The sequence below is a fragment of the Scomber scombrus genome, chromosome 17 (assembly GCF_963691925.1).
Source record: "Scomber scombrus chromosome 17, fScoSco1.1, whole genome shotgun sequence".
Lineage (NCBI taxonomy): Eukaryota > Metazoa > Chordata > Actinopteri > Scombriformes > Scombridae > Scomber > Scomber scombrus.
In genome coordinates, this window is record NC_084986.1 from 1073175 (window position 1) to 1100534 (window position 27360).

At 40.5% G+C, this 27360-nt stretch overlaps 2 protein-coding genes across 2 annotated transcripts in view; both read left to right on the forward strand.

Annotated features, from left to right (window-relative positions):
- The window catches only part of LOC133997990 (NACHT, LRR and PYD domains-containing protein 1a-like), a gene marked incomplete at both ends in the record, with an annotated part of 28531 nt that extends 5710 nt beyond the window's left edge, over nt 1–22821 (forward strand). Inside the window, 7 exons of the mRNA XM_062437728.1 lie at nt 12756–12802; nt 13034–13607; nt 19703–19749; nt 20993–21135; nt 21484–21530; nt 21769–21983; nt 22685–22821. Coding sequence (XP_062293712.1) covers nt 12756–12802; nt 13034–13607; nt 19703–19749; nt 20993–21135; nt 21484–21530; nt 21769–21983; nt 22685–22821 — 1210 coding nt within the window. The remainder of the gene's footprint in view (nt 1–12755; nt 12803–13033; nt 13608–19702; nt 19750–20992; nt 21136–21483; nt 21531–21768; nt 21984–22684) is intronic.
- Nucleotides 22822–25384, forward strand: LOC133997260 (uncharacterized). The gene is made up of 4 exons (XM_062436834.1): nt 22822–22944; nt 23718–23834; nt 23976–24117; nt 24395–25384. Exons 1-4 carry the CDS (start codon nt 22828–22830, stop codon nt 24793–24795), a joined length of 777 nt encoding a protein of 258 aa, XP_062292818.1. The 5' UTR covers nt 22822–22827; the 3' UTR covers nt 24796–25384.
- Nucleotides 25385–27360: the final 1976 nt, after the last annotated feature.

Consider the following 27360-nt stretch of genomic DNA (forward strand, 5'->3'; position numbering starts at 1 on the left):
TGCTTGTTAAATTTTCATGAGAAGAAGCTCACGGGACTGTCTACCCCCTCCGCATTCTCCTGCAACAGGACGGCCCCAACACCCACATTGCTGGCATCTACATGAAGCTTAAAGGGCTGATCAAATCTTGGTGCTGCCAACACTGGGGCTGAACACAACAAGGCTTTTACACTGTCAAATGCATTTTGACACGTTGAAGACCAAATATATTCGGAAGCGCATCAGCTCTTTCTTGGTGGTAGGGGGGGGGGACTTTTGCACTGCCATGACCTTGGCCTCCACTGGTCGAACCTGGCCTTGACCCACCACCTTCCCAATATAGGTCACAGTGGCTCTGGCAAACTCACACTTGGCAAGATTTACTGTCAAGTTGGCCCAGACCAACCTGTCAAAGAGAGCAACTATACGCTGGACATGTTCTTCCCAGGTGTCAGAATACACAATGTCATCTAGGTACACTGCACAACTGTCCAGTCCTGACACAACCCGATTCATTAGCCTTTGAAATGTTGCAGGAGCATTCCTCAAACCAAATGGCATTACGGTGTACAAATACAAGCCAGAAGGAGTTATGAAGGCTGAAATTTCCCTTGCCCTTTTGGTTAGTTGGACTTGCCAATACCCTTTGAGAAGACCAAATTTGCTCACAAATGTGTCTGAACCTACCAGATCAATGCAATCTTCCATACGAGGAAGTGGATACAGATCAGGTTTAGTGAGACTGTTCACCTAACGATTCCGAGACAAGACCAAGACCCCTAAAAATGTGGTCTCAAGACCAAGACCAATCTCGAGTACTACAACACTAGTAGTGGACACTCTCAGGTATGGACAGACAGGTGGACACTCAGACAGTGTTAAAGTTAAAGTAATGACTAACTGTGGCGCCATCTGGTGGAATAAAGAATTACAGCGTGATAGACAGCAGTGTGTGTGTGTGTGTGTGTGTGTGTGTGTGTGTGTGTGTGTGTGTGTGTGTGTGATGTGCAGCTGGTTGTAATGAATGAGCATGTTGTTGTGTTTGTGTGAAGGTGTTTCTCTGCTATGGATCAGAGTGAGGACAGAGAGGAGGGAGTCCCTCCCTCTAAAAGCTCTCTGTGTGGGGAACATGACAGCCAGACCAAAGCTCAGAGGTGAGATGAGGATCTCTAACTGTCCATCACTGTTCTCCACTCACATCACTCCACCATCATTATTCACACTCAAAGCTCTGTGTGTGTTGTGTTGAAGGACAAAGAAAAAGCACAGACCAGACTCTGCTGGACCTGGTCCTGAACCCAGCTGTGTGTCCATGAAGAGTGACGGGTTGATGGATGATCAGAGGTCAGAATATAAATTGTTTTGTCTGTTTATCTCCATTTCTCCTGAGAAGAGGTGTGATGTCTTTGTCATGGTCACTTCATTGATTCTTTACTATTGACTCTTTTTTATTAATACGTGTCATATTTGCAGATCTCAGTACAAATATCAAACTTAACTGTGTTAAAACCCACAAACAGTTGGATTCTGGTTTGAGAGACTGTAAGAACATTTAAACTCAGTACAGTTCTTCAAATCATGTGACACATTCACAGATCTCAGCATCCATCCATCATCTAAACCTTTGTATGTTCTCAGGAGCAGCAGCATATTCCAGCTCAAACCTCAACCCATTTAAACACATTGGGCCTGATTTACTAAGATCCCAAATAGTGGGTAGTAAATAGCGTGCACAGTGCAATATATTGTGTGTTTAGTTATTGTGTGTTTTGCAGGTGATCTACTAAGAATAACTGTGTAAATGAAAACAGGTGCAGACAGCAGTATTTAAATGAGGGTTTTGTGTCTGAATGGAGAGTTTGGACGAGCAGAAAGCTGCAAGCGCAAAATGAAATGTGATCAGGTTCTAGTGGAAGAGGTTAACTAATATATTGAGTTATAACATAAACTAATATTACCAGAAAACCCACATATGGGAGAGTATTAGTGAAGTCAATGCTGTTAGTAAAACCACAAATATTAACACAGGTGGAAAAACTCCTGTGTGTATTCTGTCATTGTGCCTCCGTCTCCTCGTCTCCATGGTAACAGCCAGTTAATACCTGCCCTTCAAAGGTATTATTTATAGACACAGTTACCGTCAGAAACATTACCTTCAGGTTTGGTAAATCACAATGCGTGTGCTAAATAACTTATTTGCATTTTCTCCTCCCTGTATTTTGCACACTTACACATTACATTCATTATGGCAAACTACTAATATTACATTCATTATGATAAACTACTAAATGGAAAGCGCGTACTATCTTGCACAGTTGTAAGACGCAAACCTCAGTGCGCTGCGTTAGTAGATCAGCTGCACATTTTTTGCGGGTGATGTCAAGTTTGCACACGTTTTTACACACACAGACGTTTAGTAAATCAGGCCCATTATGTCACACGAATCAAATCTGAAGAAAACAACACACTGCTCTCATGTTATCAAAATGGAAAATGGGAATATAATTTCATGTTTTCTGAAACTTGATATTTTAAATAGTAGCTCAGTTTAATATCAGAGACATCCTAGATACTGCTTTACTGGACTCTGCTGGTCACAGCATATAACTGGAAACAGAAGGTTACATAAGGACAGACAGGTGGACACTCTCATGTAAAATGTAAGGGTTAATTTTTAGATTGATTGATATAATATAATATAATATAAAAACTAGTAAAGGTGTTCTTTAGTTAAACGTCCATGATCTCCTGGTGTCCCTGAACTCATCAGAGGAGAGTCCATCTGTTATTTTATTATTGATGTATTTACTGTTTATTATAAAGAAGTTCACTTGTATCATGAACTTTATTTAGAACTTTCTAACTTGTGGTTGTTTCTTCTTATTGTGTCTTTCAACTATTATTATTATTATATATTCAAACCAAATGAATGAACACATGGAATAATTACAGTCAAATGTTTTGCTGTCTTATAGCTGCATTTATTCTCTGATCACTTCAAAAATGCTCCTTTTGTCTCCTTTTGATATTGAAGTGATGACTGGCTCTATCCTCAGGACAACATGCAGAGATCAATATTTAATATAGTGATTTATCATGTGGGAGGACATATTTGTTCATCACATCTTCTTCTTCAGGTCTTTTCCTCTCAGACTTCAGTGAAAGAATCCAGCAGACAGTTGAGACAGATGAGTTTCAGCCTGTTTCTGTGTCACTCTGACAAACTGAGGAACACTGCTTCATGTTGAACAGCAGTTAGGACTCATGTTGGATAGAAAATCATTGTGACTGTGTTTCTTCCTCCAGGGTGGACCATGGTGGAGAGCACAGGTTAAAACCTGATCTGGAGAAATGTGAGTGTGGATTGAATTTGATTCATGACAACTAAACAGCACACAGTCAGTTTCTCTTTAAATACAAAGTTGGTCTTTGTGGTATTTATTCATTAAAACATTACTGACAAAATGTGTCATCATGAAACTTTATAGAAATGAACAACAGATCAGAAGTTAAACAGAGAATAAATCCATCAGGTGTGTCAGATGATAAACTGCTGCTGTGTTGTTTCTTCTTCTCTTCATCAGATTTCTGTGAACTCACACTGGACACAAACACAGTAAACAGAAAACTCAAACTATCTGACAACAACAGGAAGGTGACATATGTGGAGGAGGATCAGTCATATCCTGATCATCCAGACAGATTTGAATACTGGGCTCAGCTGCTGTGTAGTAATGTTCTGACTGGTCGCTGTTACTGGGAGGTCAAGTGGAGAGGAGAGGTTGAAATATCAGTGAGTTACAGAAGAATCAGCAGGAAAGGAGACAGTGCTGACTGTGTGTTTGGATGGAATGATCAGTCCTGGAGACTGGACTGCTGTTATGAAAAAGGTTACTCTGTCTGGCACAATAATAGAAGAACATCCTCCTCCTCCTCCTCTGTTTCTCACAGAGTAGCAGTGTATGTGGACTCTCCTGCTGGCACTCTGTCCTTCTACAGAGTCTCCTCTGACACACTGATCCACCTCCACACCTTCAACACCACATTCACTGAACCTCTGTATGCTGGGTTCTGGGTCGGATCTGGATCCTCGATGTCTCTGTGTCATCTGTCTCAGGTGGACACTCCCAGGTAAAATTTAAGGGTTAATTTTACAGTAAATTTAGATTGAATTTCAGTCATAATTGAGTCATGTACATTGTTTTAGTTTTAGTGGTAAGTAATGCGCATGCTGCAAATTTTTATCTTATATAAAAATAAAATCTTTGAGATATACAGAGCTCTATGAGCGATGTGCCACGCTCACAGCATACCAGAACCAGGTGCTAAGAGATGGCATAGTGAAATTTGACGAACACACATCAGTAGTGTAGTATACATAGGTATTACACCTACCCACTAGAAAAAAAATCCAGAATTTACTTGCGCAATGATATGTATCAACATTAATTGCTAGACAGAGATATGTTCTGACATATACTGATATCTTTTAGCATTTTGTGACGCAAAAGCTCATCAGTCACAATGCAAGCATCAGGCTTTCTGTCACTTTCCTTCAATTAAAGGTATTCTCTGAACTATATTATATAGTAATTAGTAGTTTTATTATCTGAACTACAGTCATCTGCAACTTCATTAGGAATGTGCAATATAATTCAATCCAATACAACAGCTCTGCTATAAATTCTGCCCTTTTTTTAGAAGTTTATACATTTTCGGTTTTTGTTGACATTGCCCAAAATTCTACTTTGTTTATTACTGAGGTCATAATAAATGGTGGTGGTGTATTAGGGTGCATTACATTGCACCCTAATACACCACAATCACTAAATAATAAACATAAAGCGGAATTTTCCCCTTCTTGTCAAAAAATGTAGTATAAGCTTCATAAATGTAGAATTTATAGCAGAGCTGCTGTATTGGATTAAATTAGATTGCACAGGTTAAGCCATTGAGTATCTTATGTAGTTAAATTATTCTCTGAACTATATTTTATAGTAATTACAAGTTATATAGTATTATACAGTTAAGTAGTGATATTCAGCTTCAGTAGCATCACGTTTTTGTTGAATGCTTCACTCTCTCTCTTCAGGTCTGTTGAATGAGAAACATCTGAGTAATTTAAAATTGGCATTTTGTAACATCAGCTGATAAAACGCGCAGTACTGCAGCATTTTACACATTGCACCGTTAATATCGCCTGTTTAGTTGGAGCCGTTCATATACTCTGAGCCGGTGTTGGAATCTGAGCTATCTCTACTTGCTAAATCTTACACTATGTGTGAGCTCAGTCCGCGTGTTCGTTTAATGAAAAAATAGGAGAAGATATTCGGTCTCAGCACGCTATTTTATTTAGCAGTAAATGAATAAGGCATACAGAGCTCTGGGTCATAGCTTCCTATCCTGACTAACAACAATGTTTGTAGGTCAGTTCACGAAGTCTGACTGCCTATGCTTTTCCTGACACAGCCTTACATACAATCCAGAATGGTTGTGCAATGTGAGGTGTCGTCTCCTGGTGGGCAGTTGATCTAACTCCATCCTCCACCTTCTCATGTGTCCTTCCTGTGACCTCCTTAAGCAACGTCCAGTGTAGTGTGATAGTATGTGACTTCCATGTGACCCCCTTCCTCTGAAACTACAGCATCACAAGACATCCTGTATCTCTGAGTAAAGAACAGTAGCCCTCCTTTTGTTTCATATCTTCTCTACCTTCAGAGATAACTACTTCCTAATCATCATTATTGATAGAAGCACTGTTCTGTCTTTTAGGGTTACTTCTGCGTTGTCTAACAAAACAGGTCATAAAAAAAAAAACAGGCCAGATGTTATCTCTTCCCACTGACCATTTGTTACCAGCTGATCATGCTAATTCAGACTGAATGTTTGACCCCGATCCCTGTTAATCATAAACCTTTCAATCACACCTTAGTGTAACCTGCCTCCCGTACTTTTCTCGTCTCTTGGGTGCATTCCTCTTATATGACACACATAATACTTTCAAACTATCATACATTGTACCACATTATCAAATGAAACAAACAATAAAGTAATTAATCCCATTATCTGATATTTTAGCATTTGCCAATTCATGGCATATATCTACAATTTAGCCTGAAACTTGTTACTATAGTAACGTTACAGTTACCTGTCTGAGGATTAACGTTCATAATGTTGATCACATGGCGCTGTTTTCATTAGTTTTTTGGGCTCCGCAGGTTCCGCCTCAGATGATGTAGATTTATGTTTTAACCAGCAGTCTGTGTTTGTTTCCTTAAACTTAATATCACTGTTAGCTTGTCTGTGTTATGCTAGCGGGAGGTACAGAGAGAGCTACAGGTGTGTTCAGGGTCGAAGTCAGACAGTCGGACACAGCGGTTTCGACCAGTCGTCCTGCAGTAAACACCGCTGCAGACGTTGGTTGAACATTGCTGTGAATGTGTGCGGGAATTTAAGTGTTGGATTTGCGAGAATCAATTAAATTGTGCGCAATACCCGCAATCCCACGCTGAAATTCAGGCCCTGATCATATATATATATATATATATATATATATATATATATTTTTTTTTTTTTTTTTTTTCTAGACGTTAGTTAAGGTGGCAGGCGTGTGTTGCTTAGGCGGCTGCCTAAGCTGTAAAGTGCTGCGGGAAACCCTGATAATAGCATAATTTAATATTATGTAATAAATTATAATGTAATATAATATAATATAATATAATACAATAAAATGTAATAAATGTGTTAATTCTACTCTATGTTTATTACTCAGGTCACACTAAGTGGTGGTGTACTGAGGTGCATTATATTGCCTGGTGTTCCTCATATTTTGCTCCTCTCATGTTTGTAATAGTTTGTACAAAATATTATAAACACCATTTAATATAATGCACCCTAATATACACCATCATCCACTATGACCTCAGTCATAAAAATAAAGTAGAATCATCACTTTTTTGACAATGTTAACAGCAACTGAAAGAATTTATAGCAGAGCTGTTGTATTGGATTGAATCAGATTACACGTGTTCCTATTGAAGAGGCTTGTGAGTATATAGACGAGAGAAAAACATTTACCGTTTCATATTCTGCTGTATCGCTTATATTGTCAAATCACACTCCTTACAGCAGTATTTTTCATCATTTGGAGTCTTTATGTTGAGATTATGTTGTTAACATTGTGAGTTAAATTGTGACAACTCTCCACCTGCCTGTGTCTGCTGCTACTTTATTCCACCTCGATGTTCTGTATAAAAAGTGAGGACACTAAATGAGGGGGGGGTTTCTTCACCAATAAGCGGCTCCAGAGGTAGTCACAGAGCCAGATTTACTGACGCTGTTGTGTTAGCTGTGGTGGAGCGAGCTAGAGAGTGAATTAAGAGAGGGAGCGCTGACAGTAAGAAAGCCGGTGAAACAAATCAATAAAACGTTATTTTCTGATTGTTTCACAGTGGTTAGGTTCCACTCAACCCTGCAGCTCAGCCTCAAACCACTGAATCTGAAACAACGGTGTTATGATGTCTGTTCAACAAATTAAAAAATGACAGATGTCATTGCAGCTGTGGTCTCGACTGGTCTTGAGAAAAAAATCCTGAGTCTACCTAGTCCGAGACGCAGTAAAAATGCGGTCGATTCCGAGACAAGACCAAGAACCTAAAAATGTGTAATGACTAACTGTGGCGCCATCTGGTGGTAGAATAAAGAATGACAGTGTGATAGACAGCAGTGTGTGTGTGATGTGCAGCTGGTTGTAATGAATGAGCATGTTGTTGTGTTTGTGTGAAGGTGTTTCTCTGCTATGGATCAGAGTGAGGACAGAGAGGAGGGAGTCCCTCCCTCTAAAAGCTCTCTGTGTGGGGAACATGACAGCCAGACCAAAGCTCAGAGGTGAGATGAGGATCTCTAACTGTCCATCACTGTTCTCCACTCACATCACTCCACCATCATTATTCACACTCAAAGCTCTGTGTGTGTTGTGTTGAAGGACAAAGAAGCAGCTCAGACCAGACTCTGCTGGACCTGAACCTGAACCTGAACCTGAACCTGGACCTGAACCCAGCTGTGAGTCCATGATGAGTGACGGGTCTATGGATGATCAGAGGTCAGAATATAAAATGTTTTTTGTATGTTTCTCTCCATTTCTCCTGAGAAGAGGTGTGATGTCTTTGTTGTGATCACTTCATTGATTCTTTACTTTTGACTCTTTATTATTAATTAGTGTCACATTTGCAGATCTCAGTACAAATATCAAACCCAGAGTTAAAACCCACAAACAGTTGGATTATGGGTTGTAAGAACATTTAAACTTAGCACAGTTCTTCAAATCATGTGACACAATCACAGATCTCAGCATCCATCGATCATCTAAACCAGGGATTTTCAAAGTGTGGGACAGTGGCCCTCCCCTAAGAGAACTCAAAAGCAGCCGCGCCCCATTACAGTAACTAAATTGAGAATAGACTCAAATAGCGCTAACCTCAATTCAACAAAATAATCTGTGCAATTCCTCAAATCAAATAATGAATAATAATGAACAGATCAACGTCAGTCAGACACTTTTATCATACCTGCGCACCATGGGCAGCACTGCTTTTCATATCACTGTCTTAACATCGTGCGTAAATCCTTTCCATGACGGCAATAAACCAATTGCAAATCTTGCCACCTTATTTTGCTCACCTCTATTTTAGTGGGAACAATGAGTCTGTGTCTGTGATGCGCACAGGCGGTTGATGCGGGGATGCGCTGTAGAAAAGAATAAACGCAGATCATCATCTACCCGCAGCCGTGACCGGTACTTGCTTTTAATCATTGTCAATGCGGAAAATCCCCACTCACACAGGTAAGTGGAGGTGAAGGGGATGATCACTTTTACAGCCTTTTTGGTGAGGTGGGGGAACTCAGTCTCCACAGACAGCCAGAAGTGTGCAAGTGACACTGATCTTTTGTTTCAAGTCCATATTAGAGTTCAGCTCGACAAGGATTTCTCACCCACTGATTTGCCAAGGTCTCCTCTCCAAAATAGTCTCCAAACTGCTCACGAAACCCCTTCAAATGTGCAATGAGCACCTGTTGTACACAGTCCAGTTGCAGTCCTGTCTTCTCCACAAAATCCTCCAAGAATGGGAACATTTCCACAGAGCCCCGTTCAACACGAGCGCTGAGGTCCAGAGGTCCAACTTTCTCCTGAATGCAAAGACTTGATCGTGTGCCAAAAAGACATGGCAAGTGTTCAGTGTGTTTATCCGGTGGAAGATATCAGACAGATATGCCAGCATTGCAACCCACTTTGCGTCCTCCATATGCTTCAGCAGTGGGGAGTCGATTTCGGCGAGGAAGAGGAGGACTTCCTCGCACAGATCACACAAGCGGGTGAGGACCTTGCCCCGCGACAGCCACCGGTCCTCGGAGTGCAGGAGCAGCTGATGGAAGTGAGCCCCCATCTCATTGCAGAAAATAGAGAAGAGACGGGCGCGTGATTTAATTAGGTTTACAATTTTTACTGCAAAAAAACCTCTTGGTTGCCAAGGCCTGGCGATGGTTAATAGAGTGTGACCAATCGCTTGCACCTGTTTTACTGGACCGCTGTGGCGGCCTGTCATTGCCCTCGCACACCATCAGTACATATTCCACAACAGCTGCTCCAGTCAATATGATTTTCCTGAATGAAGTCATTCAAAGCCTTGAAGGTTTCTGCTGCTGTAGTGCGTGCCGGCAGAGGATGGCAAAACAAAGACTCCTGCTGGACACTGAGCTCTTTAATAAAGCGCACATACACCATTAGCTGTGCACAGTTAGCCACATCGGTGGACTTGTCCAACTGAATGGAGAAGAAAGGGCTCTCACGGATAGCGTCCAGCACCTGTTCCTTCACATCAGCTGCCATGTCGGAGATACGGCGCTGGATGGTGTTGTAAGACATCGGGATGGCATCCATCTTGGCAGTAGCGGCTTCGCCCATCATTACCGAACACCGAGCAGGAAGGAGAAATGTCTCACCAATGTTGTGGGGTTTCCCCGCCTTTGTAATGCGTAATGCTACGCGGTATGATGCCTCTGTTGCCTTGGTATTTACAGTACCAAATGTCTGGATGGCTTTCTTCTGTGACCACAATTCATTAAACTTCCTATCACCGGAGTTTACATGTTCGCATATTGTCGTTAGCTAGCACCGTTAGCTAGCTCGCCTCTGTGTCCATTCTCACTTTCACCTGAGGTACTAAAAATCGATCCATTTTGCCCCTCGCATAGCTTTACTTAGCTAAACAGTTGATACACTTTTTTTCCAGGTGTGTTTTTTCTCACGCTGCGCCTCCCCTGAAGTCCACTGGCGCCCCCCCTGGGAAGGCGCGCTTCACACTTCACAAAACCGCTGATCTAAACCTTTGTATGTTCTCAGGAGCAGCAGCCTATTGCAGCTCAAACCTCAACACATTTAAACAACTTATGTCACATTAGTCTATATTACAATAAGTGAGTTTACTCAGTGTTAATGTTTAGATTTTATTCCATCACATTCTCAGCTGGGACTAAAACCAGCAGAGCCTCTGTTTGGAGGAACAACAGACCTGCTCTGACTCACAATGACAACAGCAGCTAAAAAACATGACAGATAAAGAGGAGAGAGGGATGAAGAAAACAGCACACTGCTCTCATGTAATTTAAACGGAAAAATGGAAAATAGAATATGCTTTCATAACTTTAAAAGGAATAAAATGATGTTTTCTGAAACCTGATATTTTAAATAATAGCTCAGTTAAATGTCAGAAACATCCTAGATACTGCTTTACTGGACTCTGCTGGTCACAGCATATAACTGGTGGACACTCTCAAGCCCAATTTCCACTGGGTCCGTCAGCGGCACGTTACAGCTGCGCCGCGGTCACCGGAGCTGATAGGTAACACTATAATCAATGAGTATGAGTATTTCCACAGGGAGCGTGTCAGCAACGTCCCAGCAGCAGCGCTATCAATCCGCAGCATTTCTATTTTTCACGGACACGTTTCTAACTCGCGACAAGCTCAACAGAGCAGATTGCACCAGACAGGAAGTCAGACACAGAATCGGCATAATAAAACTTCCCTCCCCTTTCAAAATAAAACAATGCGCAGATCACAACCTCACATCCACATTACGTCATAACCGGTGGCCCCAGGTGAGCAGTCAATAGATCAGAGGGTCTCGTTTCACGTCCGAGAAGCAAAGAAACCAGTTGTTTCTTGTTGTTGACTTTATACACCCAGTTCGCGGGATCTCGTGGTCTCGCGATTATCGCGTGATCTCGCGGGAATACTGCTGGCTTTCAAGGCACCGCTCCGCTGCTGTAACGCTGCCGGTGTGAGTTGACGCTGGGCAGAGGACGGAGCTAAACTGTGGCGCAGCTGTAAGGTGCCACTGACGGACCCGGTGGAAATCCCGGGTAACTCCCTCTCAAAGAAAGAATCCAGCAGACAGTTGAGACAGATGAGTTTCAGCCTGTTTCTGTGTCACTCTGACAAACTGAGGAACACTGCTTCATGTTGAACAGCAGTTAGGACTCATGTTGGATAGAAAATCATTGTGACTGTGTTTCTTCCTCCAGGGTGGACCATGGTGGAGAGCACAGGTTAAAACCTGGTCTGGAGAAGTGTAAGTGTGGATTGAATTTGATTCATGACAACTAAACAGCACACAGTCAGTTTCTCTTTAAATACAAAGTTGGTCTTTGTGGTATTTATTCATTAAAACATTACTGACAAAATGTGACATCATGAAACTTTATAGAAATGAACAACAGATCAGAAGTTAAACAGAGAATAAATCCATCAGGTGTGTCAGATGATAAACTGCTGCTGTGTTGTTTCTTCTTCTCTTCATCAGATTTCTGTGAACTCACACTGGACACAAACACAGTAAACAGAAAACTCAAACTGTCTGATAACAACAGGAAGGTGACATATGTGAGAGAGGATCAGTCATATCCTGATCATCCAGACAGATTTGAGTCCTGGCTTCAGCTGCTGTGTAGTAATGGTCTGACTGGTCGCTGTTACTGGGAGGTCGAGTGGAGAGGAAGAGTTACTATAGCAGTGAGTTACAGAGGAATCAGCAGGAAAGGAGAAAGTGTTGACTGTGTGTTTGGATGGAACGATCAGTCCTGGAAATTCTTCTGCTCTGATGAAGATGGGTACTATGTCTGTCACAATAAGAGGGTAACATACATCTCCTCCTCCTCCTTCTCTGTCTCTCACAGAGTAGCAGTGTATGTGGACTGTCCTGCTGGCACTCTGTCCTTCTACAGAGTCTCCTCTGACACACTGATCCACCTCCACACCTTCAACACCACATTCACTGAACCTCTGTATGCTGGGTTTGCGTTTGACTCTGGTGCCTCAGTGACTCTGTGTCGTCTGTCTGAGGTGGACACTCCCAGGTAAAATGTTAACTAGTAGTTCAGTTTAATATCAGACACAGCGTTCATTTAGATTTAGTTTGAGTCATAATTGAGTCATGTACATTGTTTTAGTTTTAGTGGACTAAATATCATTAGATTATAGATTATAGTCTATATAATATAATAAAGTTTAAAGGATAATGCTTTTTTTTAAAAGTTAGTCTTGAATTAGTGAAGTCATTATTCCTACTAGATGAAATGAATGTTATATTTAGTTGAGACAGATGAGTTTCAGCCTGTTTCTGTGTCACTCTGACAAACTGAGGAACACTGCTTCATGTTGAACAGCAGTTAGGACTCATGTTGGATAGAAAATCATTGTGACTGTGTTTCTTCCTCCAGGGTGGACCATGGTGGAGAGCACAGGTTAAAACCTGGTCTGAAGAAGTGTAAGTGTGGATTGAATTTGATTCATGACAACTAAACAGCACACAGTCAGTTTCTCTTTAAATACAAAGTTGGTCTTTGTGGTATTTATTCATTAAAACATTACTGACAAAATGTGTCATCATGAAACTTTATAGAAATGAACAACAGATCAGAAGTTAAACAGAGAATAAATCCATCAGGTGTGTCAGATGATAAACTGCTGCTGTGTTGTTTCTTCTTCTCTTCATCAGATTTCTGTGAACTCACACTGGACACAAACACAGTGAACTATTACCTCAAACTGTCTGACAACAACAGGAAGGTGACATGTGTCGAGAAGGAGCGTCAGTCATATCCTGATCATCCAGACAGATTTGACTACTGGGCTCAGCTGCTGTGTAGTAATGGTCTGACTGGTCGCTGTTACTGGGAGGTCGAGTGGAGAGGAAAAGTTGAAATATCAGTGAGTTACAGAGGAATCAGCAGGAAAGGAAACAGTGATGACTGTGTGTTTGGAGAGAACTATCAGTCCTGGAGACTGGACTGCTCTGATGATGGTCGTTACTATGTCCGTCACAATAAGACAGAGACACACGTCTCTTCCTCCTCCTCCTCCTCCTCCTCCTCCTCCTCTGTCTCTAACAGAGTAGCAGTGTATGTGGACTGTCCTGCTGGCACTCTGTCCTTCTACAGAGTCTCCTCTGACACACTGATCCACCTCCACACCTTCAACACCACATTCACTGAACCTCTGTATGCTGGGTTTGGGTTCTGGCCTGGTTCCTCGGTGACTGTGTGTCGTCTGTCTGAGGTGAACGCTCTCAGGTAAAATGTTAACTAGTAGTTCAGTTTAATATCAGACACAGGGTTAATTTAGTTTTAGTCATAATTGAGTCATGAACATTGTTTTAGTTTTAGTGGACTAAATATCATTAGATTATAGATTATAGTCGACTATAATATAATAAAGTTTAAAGGATAAAGCTTTTTTAAAGTTAGTGTTGAATGAGTGAAGTCATTATTCCTACTAGATGAAATGAATGTTATATTGAGCTGTTATTGAATGGTAGGAAGGTTTGAATGGTTAATACACACAGACATATCTTTATTTACCTGGCTTGGCCATAAAGAGCATCTCAATAACAATAATCAGCTGCTAATGTTGCTTCAAGTTTGAAGTGGAGACAGATTACAGAATAAACTCCAGTGTGTCTCTCTGTTATATTTAGTTTTCTGATTCATCATCTAGTTAAAAATCTGTTAATTATCCGTCTGATCAACAAAAGAAACATAAACAACTTTCTTCATTTATCAGACACATTTTTCTGTTCATGTTATTTCCTCCATTAACTGTTATTATGGATGGATATTATATGTTGTTATGGATAATTAACATAAGGAAGAGTTTGTCTGTCACATTTTAAACATATTTATATTTTACATAATGTGTCATCATTTCCATGTGAGCGTCTGGTTTGATATGAGTTTACTTAGTTTATTGAGTTACATCATATCAATTATTCCTGAAACATTCAACCTAATAAAACTAATCAGTATTTAAAAAACACCCTGGTCATATTCAGAGTTATTAAATAATTAATTCACAATCAGAATGTCAATAAATAGCCTTCAGATACAAACAATGAATAAATAACATTCTGCTAGTAGTAATGTTTCATGTCTCTGAGCAGCACACAGTAGATACACAGCAGGAATGTTTGTTAAATAGATATAATATAATATAATATAATATAATATAATATAATACAATACAATTAATGAAATATAGTCCAATATAATATAATATAATGTAATACAATTTAATACAATTTAATTTAATATAATTATGATATAATGTAATGTAACATAACGTAATATATTATAATATATTATATCAGAGGTCTTCAACAGGGGGTCCGCGACCCCTAGGGGGTCCGCAGAGGTACTGCAGGGAGGTCGCGAAAGTTTTGGTTGATTAGACTTTTTTTAAATATTCCCCCTTGTCTTTAAATGCACATTAACATGAATCCAACACACTGTAGTGAACATAAATGGAGGCAGAAGAGTCTTTCAGTCAGCAATGCTCACATTCAGCGACACACAGGAGCTCTTTGAAGCTGGGCACCGGTTCATTCACAACACCTGTCCCACCAACGAGGAGGACCCGCCCCTATCGCTGCTGTGCCAATCACGAGGCCGTACCTTGCACATGTTTAAAATAAAAACATGAATATATGAACCTGTGTATTATTTTAATATCTTAGTATTGAATGCACAATAACAAGGTACATTTATACATGGCACTATAGGACCAGTTTAATATAAAACACAATTTTATACAATATATATAAGTAGGGGGTCCCCGCTCCATCTCTCCATCAGTTTGGGGGTCCTTGGCCTGGAAAACATTGAAGACCCCTGTATAATATAATATAATATAATATAATATAATATAATATAATATAATATATTATTTAAAAACTAATAAGTGGACCTAAAGTTGTTCTTTAGTTAAACGTCCATGATCTCCTGGTGTCCCTGAACTCATCAGAGGAGAGTCCATCTGTTATTTTATTATTGATGTATTTACTGTTTATTATAAAGAAGTTTCTTTCTAACTTGTGGTTGTTTCTTCTTATTTTGTCTTTCAACTATAATTATTATTATTATACATTCAAACCAAATGAATGAACACATGGAATAATTACAGTCAAATGTTTTGCTGTCTTATAGCTGCATTTATTCTCTGATCACTTCAAAAATGCTCCTTTTGTCTCCTTTTGATATTGAAGTGATGACTGGCTCTATCCTCAGGACAACATGCAGAGATCAATATTTAATATAGTGATTTATCATGTGGGAGGACATATTTGTTCATCACATCTTCTTCTTCAGGTCTTTTCCTCTCAGACTTCAGTGAAAGAATCCAGCAGACAGTTGAGACAGATGAGTTTCAGCCTGTTTCTGTGTCACTCTGACAAACTGAGGAACACTGCTTCATGTTGAACAGCAGTTAGGACTCATGTTGGATAGAAAATCATTGTGACTGTGTTTCTTCCTCCAGGGTGGACCATGGTGGAGAGCACAGGTTAAAACCTGGTCTGAAGAAGTGTAAGTGTGGATTGAATTTAATTCATGACAACTAAACAGCACACAGTCAGTTTCTCTTTCAATACAAAGTTGGTCTTTGTGGTATTTATTCATTAAAACATTACTGACAAAATGTGTCATCATGAAACTTTATAGAAATGAACAACAGATCAGAAGTTAAACAGAGAATAAATCCATCAGGTGTGTCAGATGATAAACTTCTGCTGTGTTGTTTCTTCTTCTCTTCATCAGATTTCTGTGAACTCACACTGGACACAAACACAGTACACAGAAACCTCAAACTGTCTGACAACAACAGGAAGGTGACACGTGTGAAGGAAGATCAGTCATATCCTGATCATCCAGACAGATTTGACTCCTGGTTTCAGCTGCTGTGTAGTAATGTTCTGACTGGTCGCTGTTACTGGGAGGTTGAGTGGACACAAAGACTTCGTATATCAGTGAGTTACAGAGGAATCAGCAGGAAAGGAAAAAGTCATGCCTGTTTGTTTGGATGGAACGATCAGTCCTGGAGTCTGAGATGCTCTGATGATGGTTACTGTTTCCGTCACAATAAGATAGAAACACCCATCCCCTCATCCTCCTCCTCCTCCTCCTCTGTCTCTAACAGAGTAGCAGTGTATGTGGACTGTCCTGCTGGCACTCTGTCCTTCTACAGAGTCTCCTCTGACACACTGATCCACCTCCACACCTTCAACACCACATTCACTGAACCTCTGTATGCTGGGTTTACAGTCTGCTCTGGTTCCTCAGTGTCTCTGTGTCGTCTGTCTGAGTCGGACAGCCTCAGGTAAAATATTAACTAGTAGTTCAGTTTAATATCAGACACATGGTTCATTTAGATTTAGTTTTAGTCATAATTGAGTCATGTACATTATTTAGTTTTAGTAAATAAATTCCATAACTGGATGCGTCAGCGCCTACTACAGTGGGCCGCTTTGGGTCATAGTACTGGAGCATCAGTGTTTTAACCTTCCAGAAGGCTTCTTCCTGCTGAGGGCCCCACATCCATGTCACACTTGTTTTTTAACAGTTCATTAAGAGGATGCAGTGTATCGGACAAGTGATGTATGTATCTGCCAACATAGTTCACCATACCAAGCACTCGTCTCAATTCAGTCACATTTTTAGGTGTTTCCAGGGCGGTGATGGAGGCACTCTCTGTGGGCACGGAGCGATGCCATCCTGGCTGATCACATGGCCTAAAAAGTGAAGAGAGCTCTGTCTGATATTACACTTCTGACGGTTAAGCTTCAGACCAGATCTGTGTATGGTTTTCATGACCTTTTCCAGACGGCGGTCGTGTTCTTCCATAGTGGCTCCGAAAACTTAATTATTGTCCATATAGACCACTTTTCCTTCATGGTCCTGCAACAGCTCCTGCATTTTTCTCTGGAATATCTCCAGGGCGGATGTTATTCCAAAAGGGAGCTGTTTGAAGCAGTAGCGGCCGTTTGGAGTTATGAATGTGGTCAGCTTTCAGCTTTCTTCATCCAGGGCTATTTGCCAAAACCCGCTGGCTGCATCCAGCGTGGTGTACACTGAGCTTCCAGCTAGTTTATGCAGAATGCTGTCGACAGTAGGCAGGAAAAACTTTTCTCCTTTTACTTTTTTGTTCAGTTTTGTAAGGCCTACACATATCCTTACTCTTCCAGTTGGTTTGATCACTGGCACCATAGGCGCTACCAATTCTGTGGGCTCTGTCAGGCGCTCTATTATGCCGTTCTTCTCCATCTGCTTTAACTCCTCCTCAACTCGTGGTAAGAGTGGAATAGGTATGTGGCGGGATGCTGCTACTCTGTATGGCTTGGCATCTTCTTGAAGGACTATTTTCACAAGATCGCCTTTAAGCAGTCCTAACTCTCCATACACACCCACTTCTCCGAGGTGCTGTATCAGGCCCAGGTAAGTTGCAACTGATCTGCTCAGCAAGTTGTCACCTGTAGACTTTGCAACTATCAATCTGAAATAACATTCTTTAGTTTTTCTTCCTTTTGTTACCTGAATCTTGGCCAAAAAACTGTCCCTTATGGTCCACTTTTCCTCCTGGACTGTCGATTTTTGATGTTACTGGCAGCAGCCTTGGTTTTTCACGGAGGCGGCTGAATGTTGCTTCGTTTATTATTGTGGTGTCTGCACCCGAATCAATCTTAAAGTTGACTGCAGTCCTGCATATCACCAGTGTGGTACGCCAGGGTGGTAAGCTGTCATTTTCCTAAGTCACTCCTTGGACTTGTCTGGTCCTGCATTTGACAGCAAAGTGGCCAATTTTGTGGCATTTGTTACATTCTTTATCCTTTGCTGGACACTGGTCTCTCTTATGAATGCGTCCACACCTGCTACATTTTTCTCTCTCATTAGCATTATGTCCACCTGTGGCCCCTGTGGCTTTGTTTTTCCACTTACTTATGTAAGACTTTGTCTTCACTTCATCTGCATGCCTTGCTGCTCCCGCCTCACTGTTCTGGAGCTTTACTAACTCCGAATGCCTGACCATATCTGCAGCTTTCTTTAATGTGAGATCACTGGTCATCTGCAGTTTGAGTGAAAGATCTTCATCTTTGATCCCTATGACAAGCCTGTCACGTATCTCTTCCTCTTTCTTGCTAAATTCACAGTGAGCAGCAAGCTCGTATAGATGCCTTATGTACTGTTCGACAGTCTCACCTGCCTCTTGGGTCCGTGAGTGGAAACGTGCTCTCTCAAAAATCACGTTACGCTTCGGCAGGAAATGCTCATCAAACAGTCCCAATACATAATCACAATCCTCAGCTTCATTGTCGTCCATCAAGGCAAAAGATTTGTACACTTGTTCGGCCTCTGGACCCATGGAGTATATCAGCGCACACTTGGATGTCGGCTGGCTCTTTATTGAGCTTTGTTGCGACCCGGTATCTGGAAAAACGTTGCCTCCAGTCCGGCCAGTCCTCCGGCCTGGAAAAGTTTAACTGCTCCGGCGCCGAAAACTGTGTCATTACAGACTTTCTGGCCGTGGACTCTCAGAGACTCACTGTGAAGTTTTGGCCTCAGCTCTGAAGTTCAAACCTCATCTGACACATCTGAACCTGAGTGGAAACAAACTGTCTGATTCATCAGTGAAGCGTCTGTCTGCTGGACTGGACAGTCCAAACTGTGGACTGAAAACTCTGATGTGAGTACTGTGGTGAAGTCAGTCCATAATGGTGATCCCATGAATTTGTCTAAGAGGTGATATTTAGGATGATCCAGTCAGCATCCAATCAAAGATCCAGTATTTCCAGGTACAGTGAAGGTGTGAGAGTAGAATGGAGAATGAAGGTTTAATAATAATGACATTTAAAAATGTTTATTTAAAGGGTGATTCATTTTCTTGCTTAGTCTCCCTCAAACAGCCTTTTGCTTCCAACTCTAACTGTATAATCATTTCATATGAATGGTCATTTCCCTGATGTAAGTGTCTGAAATATATCAGTGTATCTACTGTATGTGTCTAGGTTCAGACCTCAATGTGAGCAAAAACCTTAGCATCTATACATTTAACTGAAGAGGGACCTTGATTTTGTCTTTGAGGAAATTTTCTGGGTGATGTAAATTTGGGTGTAAATATTAATATTACTGAGTTACATTTGTGCTGTGGGACAAAACAAAAATCCAGATTACTCCAAACTTAATTAACTCAAAACTAGATTGGAAAGTCCAGATGATGATGAACAGCTTGGTGGTTGTGTGGAATCACAGAGTTCTCTTTAGTGAAGAGATACAGTCTGATTATTTGAACCCTCTTCATAAGCCAGTCCAGATAACTGCTGTGTTTGTATTTATTCCTGCAGGGTGGAGGACAGACGGGACAGCGCTACACCTGCCGCACATAAAGGACGTGAGTGTTGAGACTGTGACCGGTTCAGAGTGTGATTGTGATTTGACAAAATACACATCTAAAGACAACTAGTTGAGATTGTGTCTGTGGACTGAAGTGTGTTTGTGACTTTGCTCTGTCCACCAGTTTTTATTCCACTTTGAATGCACCATGGTGCGTTTGTTCACTTCTCAGGATTCAGAGTGAAAAGTGAAGTACTAGCTGGGAACACTAATCATGTGTTTGATGGTTTATCACACACTAAACACTGCATAGTTGTTTGTAATTGAAATGCAGCGTTCACATTACAAAGGAATCCAGCAGGAATGTGTTGTTGCATGTTTGGGATTCATCAACACAGTTTCTTGTTGGACGAATCTGCGTTGTGTTTCTGTTACTCGCTGAGTTGCCGGACTGCCTCCATTCAGATGAAAGAGAGATGAGAGGGCTGCGTTTTTTCATACAGGGTTAATGTCTGAATGCAGTCTGAAAAACTGTCAGGTCCATCTTTGTCAGAGCCCTAATATCGGTCTCAAGTTGGTCTTGGAAATTTCAAACATTCATTTGCACTGTGAATTAAGAACCACTGTGATCACAAAATCTTTAAAGTGAAGTTTGACTCTTACTAATTTTCTGGCAGAGAGGCTGGTAGGAGGATGTTGTTACTTTTGGACGAAACATTTCCTGTTTTTCTCTGTTTTATATCCTTCCGAAGTCAATATTTTGGGTTTTGGTGTGTTGGTCAGACAAAACAACACTAGAAAAGATATCACCTTGCACTCTAGGGGACTATGATGCACCTATTTTTATTCTGAGGATGTTGTGTTGCCTCACTGCAAGAAGTTGAATTCAGTTGAATTTCATCGATTTTCTGTGTTGAGCTTGGATTTTTCTCCTTGTGTTCAAATGTCCAAAGATGTGGAGTGATCATTTAAAATGTTGTTTAGACAGTTTGTTCCACTGTAATGACTGAAACAATGGAATCAAAATATTTGTAAATCCAGTGTAACTTTGGTTTTGGGTCTTGAAAACATGACTGTGCTTGTGGTCTTTAGTTTGTTTGTTTTTTCATTTTGACTTTATTGAAGGTTTTTCCAGTAGAGACCAATAGGAGACATGTGGAGAAAGTCTCTGTCCAGTCGTAAACTGGAACTTTGTGTTGCAGCTTTCTCTTTGTGTCTTTGCCCACTGGGCCACAAGCTTCATGTCTAGAAGTGAGTTTAACATCTGCTGTGTGTCTTCTCCTCATCCTTTAATCTCCCAGCAGATCCGTCCACATCCAACACGAACCTCGATGTGTCTGAGGACAGCAGAGACGATCAGCTGTATCCTGATGAACCAGAGAGGCTGAAGCAGCAGCAGCAGCTTGAGCGCAGAGAGAATCTGACTGGGACGAGTCACTGGCAGGTAGAATCAATACAAATCTTAATTTTTCACTTTACGTGTTTATTAATTTGTTATTGATTAGATTAATATTTTTCTCAGACTCCAAACATGATTTCCTGTCATCTGTATTATCTTCAAGCTCTCATTTCCTTTCCTCTCACTCATGTGTGAAACAACCAGCTGCAGAATGTAAAGTTAAAGAGCAACTGATCATTTATTCAGTTGGACTAGTGATAATCAAATGATGAATAAACAGTAACGACAGCAGGTGGAGTAGAAACTGAAGCAGTGAGGATCCTGTCAGCTGTACGACTGTGAGGGTGAGCTGCTCACTTTCTCTAACTCATGTTGTCACTTTCTCCATTTTAGGACTTCACACCCAAAGTTCTGACTGAGTCTGCAAACATTTCATACAGGTAACTAAAACATGAGATGCACAATATTTCAACCCTCAACCTCATCGGCTCCTTTCAGTGATGACGCTTCACTTTCACTTCATACTCCTGCAGCTGCTGCTTCACTCACATCTTATCCAGATGTTCATGTTGGTCTTTTTAAACACTGCAGCAACTTCAGTTTTTATTCATTCAAACTAAGAAAAGGCTCAATGAGCTTCTGTTTGTGTTGTGTAATCAGCTCCTCTGTGTCCTGCAGGTTCAGCTGTCCTGGTCCAGGTGTGTTCAGGTGTACTTTGACCGGACTGGTGTTTGGTACGGTTCAGGAGGCGGAGCTACAGTACAGGACTGTCCAATGGGATGAAAGCCTTCTACAACCAGCTGGCAAGATGGCTGCAGGGCCGCTGTTCAACATCCACAGTCCTGACGGTGCTGTCAGTCAGCTCCACCTGCCACACTGTGAAACCAGGGATGGTAAGATGATCATTGTGCTTTGTGAGATTTATGAAAACAATAATAAGACTCCTGTTAGCACCTCCTACAGGCTGCAGAGTTCACTACAACCACAAGATGAACAAACACTGATGATTAATCAGTTCTTTGATCTCACCAACGTTGGAGCTAAACATGTAAAGTTTATCCTGAGAGAGGACGTAGAGGAAGGGTTCATCATCTGGAGATATAAATGTGTTCATTACATTTTTGAGCAATTTTAAAGCAATACAGCGTTTGCTCAGGTTTAGAGTTATGGTAGTAAAAGGGAAACAGAACAACCCAAATGTAATTTTGCCCCGTTCAATTAAGGCCAGACTGTCCATGTGTGATTGTGATTTTGTCCAAAAAAGAAAGTTCGGGAGGCCATGTTGTCAGAATTCATTTTGGAACCATGAAAATACTAAAACCTATTTTTTAATCTGTATTCCTTATATTTTCATTTTCTCATCAACTTTATTTAATTGGCAGTTTAAACAATTTATTTAATATATCTCCTCTAGATGACTCATAGACTCACCGGCTTCCCACCCACCAACACTGACAGTTGTGTTGGATGATTTGTCCAGCCTATCAAAACTGTTTAATTCTTCACTGACCAAACTGAGAGTCCTACACAACAAGTAAAATGAGTACTAACATGTATTGAGGTTGTTGTTAGTAACATAAATGTGTTTTCACAGCTCCGCTCCCTGAGGGTCTGCTGTCTGTCGTCCACATCACTGATGATGGAATGAGCATCCTGGAGCCGCTGGAGATTACAGACACTCATGTGGTTGTGAACGTCCCTCACTTCTCTCTCCTGGGCCTCGTATGGGACGTTGTTATGAGGTTACTGAACATCGCAATTAGGGGCCAGGTTCTGCTGTTCCTCCGACCTCCGGATGATGATGATCAAATACTTGATGTATTTCTGCTGCAGGACAACATTCCTCTGAGTGAGGTAAAAGTATCTGTCATACAGTATGTGCTTACCATCAGCCTCAACTTGTTTTATACCACAGCTGATTCTAAAACAGGCTGAACAGTCAGTCCTGCTTCTCTTCTCTATACCTCTTAAACCTTTTCAAGCTGCGGTAAGAAAAGTGTGATTGTCCAATCTGAACTGGACATCTTCAGAATAATCTTTTGCTTTCGGTTTTTACTTTAGTGTTGATTTTTTTTTTTAGTTTAGTTTAGTTTTTTCAACATAATCTCTAGTCTATTATTGTCTGCCACAGTGTCACCTGTGATACCACCATCAGATGTAGTAAAATGTAATTGTGGGCTAAATTAATATAGAATTAAATATCTAGGTATTCAATATGGCAGCGTGTAAATGCCACCATGACATTTTACTTGTTATAAACTTTTCTGGTTTTAGATTTTTTTTTCAAGAAATTTTTCATATTCATGTTTTTTGTGATATTTTATCAGAATAACACTTTAAGAAACCTTTCTTGTTATAATTAACAACATATAATTGTATCTAAATGTTCAACATAGAACTGCTTCTACAGGATCTCTGGAGAGATAAAATGAGAAATCCTTTACAAACATTACAGTTTTATAAGATGCCACCGCAGTGAGGGAGACTTGTTTATTTCCACCTACAACATGTCTAGATTCCTCTCTAGATGTCCAGCATGTACAATAACAGAATATGAATAACTCAGAGAGTTCATTGTCTATCTCTCTGTGAATAATCGTCTCAATAATCATGCTGTGTTACTGAAGGTTGCCGCCCAACAAGGAGCAGCTGAGAACATTAAGATCTCTTCTGACTGTGATCTCAGCATTGGTCAAAACTACAGTGTTCACTGTGAACCTGAAGCCTCCATAATCCAGCCTGAGGTGAGTCACTTCTGATACACTTTTAATGGTAACAAACTTAATTATTATATGTTCAATTTTGGAAAATAGATTCACGATCAGAGTACAAGATAAAAACATTTACAACAGGTATGAAAATGATGCTTTGCTTCTGGTTTTCAGCGTGCACAATTTCGCACAAAGTGTGGACCAAACTTCTTCCCAACGTTTGAGGTTTTCCTCACTACAAACCAAGAGAGAATGACTTTCATGGTCCACGACCAAGAGGGGACACGAATGTGGAATCGGGTGGTGCAACTGACAGGTAAAGCTTTCACCTCATGTAAGCGTTTAGACCCCAGTTGTAAAATTATTATTGACATTACTCTAATAACAAATCAAAGATTCCACTTCTGCATTTGTCATGCAGCCTTCAGACAATGTTACAGAAGTCTGAGGGTTTTGTATTTAGGAAAGAAAAAAAGAGTATTTTAGATACATTTATCTGGATGGAAAAATACCTCCCTGTCTCCTGCCACATGAGGATTTTGTTAAACTGTTCATCATTTTTCTAAAAGGTCTTTTTTCTGGTTATCTTTCAGGTTCAAAAAGTGAAAATCTAGAGAGGAATCTCCAAGCAAGGGACATCGCCACAGTGGGTGAAAGCAGCACAGCAGAGGACTCTCCCAGCAGGAGAATCTCTCAGCAGGGGAATCACCCAGCTGAGGACATCATTCCAGCAGAGGAAAGGCTGCGCTCGATACGGACAGAGTTTGTTACCAGAGTGTCTGAACCTAATCTAGACAAGCTTCTGGATAAACTTCTTGAGTTTGGGGTTTTAAATGATGATGAAATGCAGTTAGCCAGCACAAAAACAGGAGCAAACAAAGCTCGAGATGTGATCGACATGGTGCGAAGAAAGGGAACTGAAGCCAGCTCACGTTTTATTGCTGCCCTCCATGTGGTGGATCCAAACCTTTCCAGACAGCTCAACTTAAGCTGAGTGTGAAGATGATGTATATCAGCTGACTGTTTTATGGTCTCAAATTACTTAGTTTCATCTTTAGCTGTCAGCTGAAACTAATATGAAGCTTCAGCGTCCAAATTAGTCAAATCTTCATCTTCTATGTTCGAAAGTTACAGTGTTTTTAGTAGCAAAGTCTTTGTGTTACTATGGTTACAGCACAGTTCAACAGAAACATTAAGAGGGAATCTGATGCTAAAAACACTGTAAATGTGTCAGATATCATTGATATAATAACTCACACTGATGAAGCTCAATAGAAGCTGATCAGATTTTAAATGACTGTGTGGACAAACTCACTTTACATTGAAAGCACATATGAAGGAGATCTTTTAATAGTCAGTATGAACAGGAGGAATGATTACAGAGAGGAAAACCTCTTTACTGCTCATATGGACACCTGACTGCTGGTTTAAGATAGACTTGAAACATTTTGAAACTATTCTTTAATATGTGTGTGATTATGAAGATGATACAAAGAAATTATTTAGTCCTAGTTTCATATTTTTTTATCAAAATGCAAATATATTTTTTATGTGGTGTAACTGTGTTGAATGGATAGGATCTCTGTCGCTGTGTTTTTGGTTGTGTATTTTATACTTCACATATTTATGTATTTTAAGAATTATTTTATGGAGTTTATGGGTTCTATGGATCTTTTGTAATTTATGTCTACTGTATGTCTGTTATTGGTAAGCCAAAGACAATTTTCCATCACGGTGGACAATAAACTTCTTTTCTATTCTATCAGAAAAGAAGTTTAAGACATCTGGTGGCTTAAACTGTTTCAGCCACCAGATGTCCTCATAACTAATCTAAATTAAACAGACTGTAGTGTGGACGAGTCTCCACTAGATGGAGCCACAGACCAGGTGACATCCTGGTGTGTGTGTGTGTGTGTGTGTGTTCTTGTCTTTCTATCTTTGAGGGGACCAAAGTCTGTAGAAAACCAGCATTGTGGGGACGTTTCTGTGTTGTGACATTTTGGTCGATCCTCACAATTTTAAAGTGTGTTTGAGGCTTCAGACTTGGTTTTCAGGTGAAGGTTAGAGTTAGGTTTAGAAATGTACAGGTGATGTTAAGGGTGTATGACCATTTTTCTATCATTATTAGAGTTTATAATGTTTTGAATGTATTTGTTGAGGGATGTGTATATCGGTTGTTTTTGTTTTTGTTTTACTTCTTTTTTTTTCTTTGTGTTGTCGAGGCAGATGTTCTCCCACTCTGAGTCTGGTTCTGGTTCTGAGGTTTCTTCCTGTTAAAAGGGAGTTTTTTCTCGCCACTGTCACCAAGTGCTGCTCATGTGGGAATGTTGGGTCTCTATAAATTAAACTTAAAGAGTACGGTTTAGACCTGCTCTATGCTTAAAGTGCTTTGAGATGATATTTGTTGTGATTTGGCGCTATATAAATAAAGATTGAATGATTGAGATTGATTGATTGTGCCATCCTCTAGGCTATGATGTCATCACTCCCCTCCCATCCACACACCCCACACAAACGCTTACATTCACATTTTTTGTGTATGAATACTTAAATAATACTTTTCACAACCTTGAACTGTTGTATAAGAATATTTTCAGTGATTCTTAATAAATATTTTAACACTTTTCATAATGTCTGTGTCATTTTTCTTTTTTTCTTCACACAAAATGAAATAATTTGTCGTATATCTTTGGAGAAATTCACCATGATGACGTGTTTGGTTCAGATCTTTAATAATAGAGCATTTAAAACTCACTGCTGTTCTGCGGCCTCCCCACACCACATCAAGAGCACAAACGATTAATTCAAATCTTGTTAATACATTTGTCAAACGTATCTCATTGGTGGTGTGGACCTTGCTTGTGAACCTGTGTTTAAATGTTGATGGTGGACATGATTTCACTCTGGTTTCATTTGGATCACTGACTTTGCTTTAATGTCAGAATATAGTTTCTATTAGAAGTAGTGAAATGATCTCCTCTTTTGACAGAATGCTGTACACTGACTTCAGTTCAGCATTTAATACCATCATCCCACAGAGACTAGTGGACGAACTTTCTCTGCTTGGCCTCAATATCACCATCCATTGCTGGATTCTAGATTTCCTCACCAAAAGACAGCAGACAGTTCATGTTGGCAACAGAACCTCAAACACCATCACACTGAGCACCAGAACCCCTCAAGGCTGTGTGCTCAGCCCAGTGTTGTTCAGTCTGTTAACACATGACTGTGCAGCAACATCCAGAGGAAACAAGATAATCAAATGTGTGGATGATACCACAGCAGTAGGACTCATCAGCGGAGAAGATGAAACTCCCCACAATAGGGACAAAGTTAAACACCTAGTGGGCTGGTGTTAGGAAAAAAATCTGGTGCTCAATGTTTAAGGCAGGCATGTCCAAACTATTCCACAAAGGGCCACGTGGCTGCAGGTTTTTGTTCCAACCAATCAAAAGCCCATGATTCGACCAATCAACTGTCTGAAGACTGAAATCAGCTGATTACATGAATCAAGTCTGGTGTGCTCCTGCTTGGTTTAATGGGTTCGCAATCTGTGGAT